This window comes from Mandrillus leucophaeus, unplaced genomic scaffold, assembly GCF_000951045.1.
Source record: "Mandrillus leucophaeus isolate KB7577 unplaced genomic scaffold, Mleu.le_1.0 Scaffold718, whole genome shotgun sequence".
Classification (NCBI taxonomy): Eukaryota; Metazoa; Chordata; class Mammalia; order Primates; family Cercopithecidae; genus Mandrillus; species Mandrillus leucophaeus.
The window spans coordinates 179,815-188,420 of record NW_012107786.1 but is presented as its reverse complement, the minus strand read 5'-3'; the positions used below and the strand labels follow the sequence as shown (position 1 = coordinate 188,420).

The following is an 8,606-nucleotide window of genomic DNA, read 5'->3' as shown; positions in this document are numbered from 1 at the left end:
CTCGGGGTCAGCGGCGGCAGTGGCCCGCGCCACCCAGCAACGCTGCAGTGCTGCCCCACGGAGGGGGTCCCCGGGATTGGCACCCCAGGCTTTGCCTAGCAACACCGCCCCCTCCTAACAAGGGAAATCCAGCAACAGGGCCCGCCCTCGCGTTGCTTAGCAACGGCACACAGTCCGCCCCGTTACCAAAGTGTGGTTTTGGAAAAACCATCTAAGGGAGGAAAAACGCTTTAAAACAAACAAACAAAAATAAGGAAAACAAACAATTTAATGACGAAAGGGGTAAAAAGTGGCAGAACTTCCAGAAGCCACTGCTGGGCCCAGCAGCCCACCTTATCCAAATCTGAGACTGAAAGCCTGGCTCTCTAAACCCTCCTTCCCTCCAGGCAGCCCCCCATCCCATCTCACCTGCTTGTTGTTCTGCTTGATGTTGAGTGGGTCTAGGGAGGCATAATCACTGCAGAGAGAGTGCTGGTCAGAGACTGGGTCCACATTGCCCTCCCTGATGGCTCCCCCATCCATTCCCACCCCTCTGGCAGCTCACATCTTGTCTGGGTAGAATCGGTGCAGGATGGCACAGAAGGCCAAGCCGTTGCGCCAGGATGTGGTGAAGTTGGTGATGCGAACACCACGGTAGCCAGCGGTGACTGCCTGGCACCACTCCAGCAGGGACTGGCTGGAGCTGACCACGGCAGGTGTTGCCTGGGGACACAGGGGTGGGCTTACGGAATGTATAAATGGGCTCTGTGCCCTCTGCCTCTTGGGGAAGCTCATGCCTGGCACAAAACAGCCCCATCTCTGAGCTTGCAGGGGTCACCACAGACCACTGGCCAGAGCCTTGGGGCCAGGTAAAAGGGTTTTCAGATGCAGGGTTATCTGCCAAGGTCACCTAAAAGGTCAGTGGCCCCCAGACAAGATCAGAGGTCACCAGCAGCCAGACCTCAAGGTCAGCCCAGAAAATCAGCTTAAAGGTGTCCAGCTCCATGCGGCCCAGGGAAGATGGGGTAGGAGAACCAGGGCATCCTGAGAAAGGAAGGGATGAGGGGGCTCCTTCAAGCTGAGCCCCGCACCCCACCCGATCCCATTCCACCAGGTGGGTCCATGCAGAGCCGCCGTTCGCTCAGCCCCAGGTTAGTGGGAAGCAGCAGACTGGGCCCTCGGCGGCCCCCATCCCTACCTGGCTGCCCAGCAGCCTCCTGTCCTCTTCAGCCTTTTCTGGGGAAGAGGCCCTGGGTGCCCCAGCCCCTGCCCCACTGGCCACCTGTGCTTCGGGCGGGCTGGCCTCTGCAAGGCTTCTCTCAGCTTCTTTCCCCTTCTTATTTCCCAAGACCCCAGCCTCCACTTCCTGGGCCTTAAAAGTACCAGATTCGTTCTCTGGAGACTCTAAAACCTTCATCCCTGCTTCCTGGGCCCCCCAAGCCCCAGATTTTCCCTCTGATATCCTCCAAACCCCAGCCTCTTCCTCCTGGACTCTCAGAACTCGACTCTCTGACCCTTGTACTCCTGAAATCTCTGCTTTTGCTTCCTGGGATCCTAAAACTCTTGGCTGAGTGACTGGGGCCCTTAAAGCCTCATATTTGAGAGCACTCCCAACTTCAGTCTCTGCTTCCTGAACCCCCGAAGTCTGAGCCTCTTCCTTCTCAGCCTCTGGAACTATAATTTCTGTCTTTTGAGTCATCAGTACTTGGGCCTCTGCCATTCCAGCCTCTGCCTCTGAGATCCCTGAACCCCCCACCTCTATCTCCTGGGCCCCAGCTACCTCAGATTCTAGCCCTGGGACCCCCGAACTCCTAGATGCTATCTCTCGGGTCCCCAATATCTCAGTTTCTACTGTCCCAGTCTCTATCTCTGGAACCTCTGAACCCCCAACCTCTTTCCCCTGAATCCCTGTTATATCAGCTTCTATCCCTGGAACCCCTGAATCCCTAGATGCTATCTCTTGGGTCCCCAATATCGCACCTTCTGCTGTCCCAGTCTCTATTCCTGGAACCCCCAAAAGCCCCACCTCTATCTCCTGGACTACCAATATATCAGACTCTGCTATCTCAGCTTCTATCTCTGGGACCCCTGAATCCCTAGCTGTTATCTCCTGGGTCCCTAATATTTTAGCCTCTGTCTCTGGTACCCTAGAAGCTTCCACCTCTGTCTCCTGGGTCCCCAGCATCTCAGATTCTGCTATCGTATCTTCTATCTTCAGTGGCCCCAAATCCCTAGCTATCTCCTGGGTCCCCAGTACCTCAGTCTCTGCTATCTTAGTTCTTGTCTGCAAAACTCCTGAACCCCCAGCCTCTGTTTTCTGAGTCCCCAGTACCTCAGATTCTGCCGCCCCAGTCTCTGTCCCTGGGGTCTCTATGACCCCCACCTCTGTTTCCTGGGTCTCCAGTCCCTCACACTGTCCTGTCCCAGCAAGCTCTGACTCCAGGACCCTTGATCTTGCTGCTTCTATCTCCAAGGCCCCCAGTATCTCAATTTCTAGTGTCCTAGTCTCTGGGAACCCTGACCCCTCAACTTCTTTCTCCTGGGTTCCTGGCACCTCCAACCCTACCACCTCAGTCTCTGTTTCCAGGACCCCTGAAGCCCCAGCTTCTGCCTCCCAGCCTCCCAGACCCCCGGATATTACCCCCTGGGCAGGTGATAACACGGCCCCCTGCCAGCTGCTCACCTGGGGCCTGGTGCTTACTGCTCCAACAGAGGGGCCCTGCTCCAGGCCTGTCCCCTGAATACCAGGGGCTCCGCCCCTCACTTCTACACCCTCTCTCTCCTGGCCTGCAGCAGCCCTGGCCCCCTTCAGGTCACCAAGTTGCCCAGAGTACCCTACAGTCTGATCCATCGTCCTGACTCCCACCCTCCCCTGAGAGCCCCTTGGAGGAGCCTCAGGGGTCCCCCTGCATCTTGCCTCAGACATCAACCCTGTTGCCTCTGGTCCCTTAGTGTCCACATGTCTCACCTTTGACCTGTGCTCAGCATCCACTTGACAAACTGCTGAACTCTCTTCAGCCTCCCCAGCTCTGACTCCTGACCTCTTAGTGTTTGCCTCTCTGCCTCCTGACCTGGGCTCAGTGTCCACCCCACTGGCCTCTGGACTGTCCCCAGTGCCCATCTCTTCAGCCTTGACTCTCTGCCCTCCAAAAGGGTCTCCAGAGCCTTTATCCTCAATGCTCAGGCCCAGCCTAGCTCCATGGGCTTCTGTCCCTTCCTGAGGGCATGCCTGGGCCTGGGTCTCCCTAGCAGAGCCCAATCCTGCTGAAGGAGCCCCTGAGGCTTTGGGAACCTCATCTTCCCCTTGGGGGACTGGGGGCCGGAGGGCATCAGAGCCTTTCCGGAGCCGAGGGGCTGGGGTTGGGGCCGTGTCCTGGCCTGGCTGCCTTGAAGACCTGAGAAGAAAGCAGGAGGGGGAGTTGGGGGGCTGCTGTGGCCCCAAATCTCAGCACCATCCCCCACCCCTCAGACTGTTGGGGCCCTGGAGAGGCAGGTTGGTGGGGTGAGGACTGCGGCTCCTATCAGGGGGCAATGGGGGTGGGGCTGGTTCCAAAGCTCACCTCATCTCTGGTGAGGTTTCCGGGGGCCTTGGGGCCTCAGGGCCCACCTGGCCCCCGGCTTCAGTAGCTCGTTCTGGCCCCTGGCCTCGGGAGGCTCTGGCCGGGGGTGCAGGAGCACTCACAGGGGCTGGGCTGGTATCCTCAGCATTAGAAGGGCTGGCAACTGAGAAGAAAGTGGGGGATGCTGTGGCCTGGGCCCAGTGACCTGGGGTCCGGTCTCCACCCCCAACCCCAGCCTGGGTCTCACCTGTCTGCTGGGGTCGTCCTTGACCTTCCTCCTCCTCCTCACAAAGCGTCTTCAGCTCTCGAGAGGGATCTGGGGGTGGTAGGAGAGGGCAGAAGGGCAGAGTCAGCCCAGGGCAGGGCCCTGCAGGCCTGACCCCCTCCCCCAACTACGGTGCAGGGCCTACCTGGGAAACGCCCCGGCCTCAGGGCACCGCCCCGGCCTGCGAGAAGAGACAGGCCCACAGATGTGGAGAGAAAGAGAGAAAGAACCACAATAGTGGACAGAGAAAAAGCCTGGACAAGCAGCGGGGAGGGATGAGGAAGCCCCAGCTGGCCCAGGAGGGCTGGTGGTGAGGGATCAGGAGCGGGGCTTCTGAGCCAGCTGTCCTGGGTCAGGTACGGGCCCGGCAAGCACCACACAGGGATGAGAAGAGGACCCAGGAGCCCAGGAAGACATTGGGAACCCATCCTCCAGGACTCAGTTGAAGACTAAGACCATCACGGAACCAGCAGCCAGGTTGGGACGATTGAGGTTGCCGGGTTGGTTGGGACTGCCTGGGCAGTTATGAGTTCCCATCACACGGCGGGCACAGCAAGTGGCTGGTGGCCCAGGAAACCCTCCCTCCCCAGGTCTTGGCAGTCTGGATCCACAGCAGGCTGAGCCCACCTGGCTGGGTGACTTGAGCCCGGGCCTCGGGGGCTCCTGGGCCATGAGCCTCGTCTTCATCACTCTCAGCAAAATCATCCAAGTTGCCCACATCACTAGGCTTCACACTCATGAGGCTTGCAAGACTCTGCATGTCATCGTCCCTGGGGGGCAGAGGTTAAAGGTGAGGGTGGGGGTTAGAGGTCACAGGCCAGGGTCAAGGAGGGCAGGTAGGCACTCACGTGGCACGGCCCTCCCGCAGCAACACCCCGGAAAGAGTGAGGCTCAGCTCAGCCTGCACCACCTTCACTGACTTCGGCTTCAGCCGCAGCCTCAGCGGGACTTGGGCAGGCACGGGCCCTGCATGGCGGGCCAGGTCCACCTCGGCCGTGGCCAGCACCTTCCGCTGCCCCTTAGACTCCTGTGGGCCAGAGGAGAGACCAGGGGAAGGAGCATCAGTGCTGTCCCAGGGTCCCCAAGATTCCAGACCCAAGCCCACTCCAGACACTCACATTTTCAATAATAAATGTCCACTCTTTGGCCTCATACTGGTCCACGTGGGGGTCCTGGGAAGGAGTGCTGGTGAGTACACGGCTGCTGGGGCGGCAGCAAAGGGAGCAGAGCCTGTGCTGGCTCAGGAGGTGCTTGGTGGTGGTGGCTTTTTTTTTTTTTTTTGAGATGGAGTCTTGCTCTGTCGTCCAGGCTAGGGTGCAATCTTGGCTCTCTGCAACCTCTGCCTCCCAGGTTCAAGCAATTCTCGTGCCTTACCCTCCCAAGGAGCTGGGATTACAGGTGCATGCGGTGGTGGCTTTTACACATGCTGCTACCTCCTCCTGGGATGCACCCTAGGTTCTGGTCCCAGCTGCCTCTCATGCTGCATGTGTTGGGTAAATGCTGCCTCCTCCAAGGAGACCTCCTGGGCCAGTCATGCTGAGCAGGCCCCCCTAATTCTTGGCCTCACCCCCCGCATCCTCTTCTATCTGGATGAACAACCTACCAGGGCAGGTGACTGCCCGTGTTGCAACTGCCTGCCCTGTTGCCATTCATGCTGGAGGGTTAGAGACTCACCCTGTAGAGGGTCACGGAGATGTCCACATTCTCAGGTACCATCCACACCACGGTGCCCCGGTATGGGTTCTGGATGCCCGGCTGCCAGCTGTGGGCCTACAAGGGGCAATCTGAGTCCTCCCCCGATCTTAACTCTTCCCTCCCACACCCACCCTATCACCAACCTTGACACCATCTTCCTCTCTCCTCTGTGGATTCTGATCTGAACTTGAACCTGACTCCACTCCCCCATCAGCCCCCATCAGCTTCCCACTGGCCCCCATCCCTAACCTGGATCCCCAGTTGCCATCCTTCCCCACCTTGGAGCAGATGCGTCGGTTCCGCCGGGTCCACACCACCACCAGCTTATCTGGCTGCCTGGGGGAGGGGGAGGGGGAGGGGGAAAGAGAGTGGGCTGCCTGGTCAGGCTCACCCGCCTCCCCATCTCCTCTTTCTCCTCCTCCCCCAGCTCCCTCAGGGTCTTCCTTCTGCCCACCTCTCCCTCCTCCAGGAGAGGGCCTGGGCAGCCCTTTATCTGGGGCCACAGAGTGCAGGGTGGAGCTGCTAAGGCAGGGTGGGGCCACAGCAGAAGGGCAAAGGCCCAGACAGTGTGGGCAGGCAGGGACTATGAGGAAAGACAGCAAGAGACAGGGACAGGCACATTCAGAGACCAAGACACACAGAAACACAAGGACCCGGTAAGAGATGCCAGACACAGATGCGCACTTGAGCGTTGTGTACACACGCAGACTCCGACACAGGGAGACAAAGACGAGGGATAAAAGAAGTCCCTTCGCGCAAAGATGTTTGTGGAGCGCCCACCATAAACCCAACCCAGTTTTGGGGACAGAGGCGGGCAAAAGAGGGGTAAGACCTTTCCGATGAGGACAATGGAGGTGGGGGCAGACTACCAGTCAAGAAAGAAAATAAATTAACAAGCGAACTTCAGGGTGATGTGAGGGAACCCCTTGGGGGTCTCCTTGAGGTTGGGTGTCTGAGCAGAGACATGAGTGGCAGGGGGATGGGCTGTGTGAGGATCTGGAGAAAGAGGGAATGGCAAGTCCAAGGGTCTGCGGCTGGAGGGTGACGTCAGAGAGAGGGGCAGAGAGTTGGGGGTGAGGCCAGAGAGGCAGTAGAGGGTCAGCTTGTCATTAACCAACACGGCCATCCCTCGCCCGCCATGTCCAGCCCTTTGCTGGGCCCAGGGGTCCCAAGGAGGATCAGTTTTCAGCGAGATGTTGACAGTGGAGCCTGGGGGGCAATCAGGGAAGACTTCCAGGGGTGACATCTAAACTGAACAGCATATATGCCAGGTCAGAGGAGAGGCAGAGGCAAAGCAAGAGGACAGAGATGGCCACGCAGGGCCCATTCTCAGGCACTGAGTGGACTCAGGGCTGGGCCTGGGGGCAGAAGGCCCCTTTGGGTTAGATGTTCAACTGCTACCCAGGAGGGGTGATGCTTGAGGGGACAATCCAGCCGAGGGCAGCACACAATCTTGCCTTGCCTGTACCCAGCCCCATGCCAGACGCTTGGGTTTGCCCAGCTCACTGTTCCTCTAGGGGCCAAGCCAGGATAACTGGTTCTCTGTTAACCCTGAGGATGCTGAGGCCCAGACAGATTTGGAGCCAAACAAGGTTACACGGTTGAGCCTAGAGCCCTCCAGCCCTGAGCCAAGTTCCCTTCCCCAAGCCCAGATTGCTGGCGATGGCAGAGCAAGGGTAACTAAGGGGCCTTCCCAGAAAGGGGAAGCGGACAGGGGGTGCCTAGGGAGGGCGGGGCTTGGCTGGGCAGCCTGACTCAGGCTGCGCACGCCCTCCTGGGAAGCTGCAACCTGGGCAGGGGCAGCTTCCCGGCCTGGGCTCCAGGCTAAGCAGCCCAGGAGGCCCTACCCACAGCCGCCTGTGACTCAGCTGCGTTGACACTGCCGGCACCCTCAGCCTGCTGTGCCCAGCGTTTCCCTGGCCTCCCGCAGGATGCTGGAGCAGGAGCCAGAGGCCAGAGTTCAAGTGCCAGCCCCCAAGTTCTCCCGGGCTCTGCTGAAAGATGTGAATAGCCCTCTAGCAGGCCCAGTGTGGGCAAGGCCAGGGATATGGCAGCTGCCCAAGGGACCCCAGCCTCCTGCTCACTCCCCTCCCCCTGGACCCTATGGTCCCTTCCTGCCCCAGCCCTTCCCCTGGGGAGCCTAAATTTAGCCCCATCTGGGGGGTGAGGCCCCCACAGCTGTGCCCTAATCCAGCCAAGGGAAGCTGACACCAGCGAGCACGTATATTTAGGGTGTGACGCAGGGGCCTGGGCAGCTATGGGTGGCGGCATGTGAACGAGATGCCCCTGAGCCTGCTGGTAGTCCGGGCTGGGGCCTGCACCCTCTCGTGAATCACCCCTCACCCTCCCACCTTGCCCTCCACAACCCTCTCATCCCGGACACACAACCTCCTAGGTCCTCAGGCCCCTTTAAGCTGCTCCCCGCCTCCCTCCTCATTCCTCCCAGCACTCAGTTTCCCCTTTTAAGGACATTGTGGAGATGTTTCCAGCCTCCCAGCACTCTAGCTGAAGAGGCGGGAGTTAGAGGGGTTCTTCTGGCTCAACAAGATGACAGGGGAGGAGGGGGCAACACCTCTGTTCTTAGCTGGACTAAGTAAGGTCAGGGAGGTTCCTGCCCCAGCCCTAGCCACCTGCAGACCTCAAAACTTCATCCCTTTTCCAAGGCCACCCTGAATCACCTTTCTGGCACAAGACACGCGGCCTCCCTCCCCCAACCCTGACCGCAGCTGAGGAAGGAGTGGACACAGGCAGAACCTCAGGCCTGAAAGTCCTGACCCCCGCGCAGGGAAGGCTGCCCACACCCCCAACTCCAGGGGTCCCACAAATTGCAAGGACACTTCTGAATCTCCAAGCCTGGGAACAGAAACAGGGCCCAAGCTGGGGTGGGGGCCCATTTGGTCATTGGGCTGGGGGGCAGAATCCTCTCAGACTCAAAGGGCTGGATGAGGTCCCAGTTCGGAGGAGACCCCTGGCCTCCCTCCCACTCACCATTTCTTGGTGCACTCCAACACCAGCTCGTGGTAACAGGCCACGAACTGGAACTTGGCGGCCCGCTTGCCCACGCGCTGCAGGCGCTTCCACACCGAGGTCATGGCCCCCGCCGCCCG

The 8,606-nt window shown here is 59.6% G+C and overlaps 1 protein-coding gene across 1 annotated transcript in view; it reads right to left on the bottom strand.

Moving 5' to 3' along the window:
• Positions 1–8,599, bottom strand: part of EHBP1L1 (EH domain binding protein 1-like 1) — a 16,884-nt gene extending 8,285 nt beyond the window's left edge. The window contains exons 1-11 of the mRNA XM_011965239.1: positions 8,488–8,599; positions 5,778–5,835; positions 5,479–5,574; positions 4,923–4,976; positions 4,653–4,831; positions 4,432–4,574; positions 3,950–3,985; positions 3,787–3,855; positions 3,662–3,702; positions 545–702; positions 413–457 (exon numbers count right to left, since the gene is read on the bottom strand). Coding sequence (XP_011820629.1) covers positions 413–457; positions 545–702; positions 3,662–3,702; positions 3,787–3,855; positions 3,950–3,985; positions 4,432–4,574; positions 4,653–4,831; positions 4,923–4,976; positions 5,479–5,574; positions 5,778–5,835; positions 8,488–8,591 — 983 coding nt within the window. The 5' untranslated portion in view covers positions 8,592–8,599. The remainder of the gene's footprint in view (positions 1–412; positions 458–544; positions 703–3,661; positions 3,703–3,786; positions 3,856–3,949; positions 3,986–4,431; positions 4,575–4,652; positions 4,832–4,922; positions 4,977–5,478; positions 5,575–5,777; positions 5,836–8,487) is intronic.
• Positions 8,600–8,606: the final 7 nt, after the last annotated feature.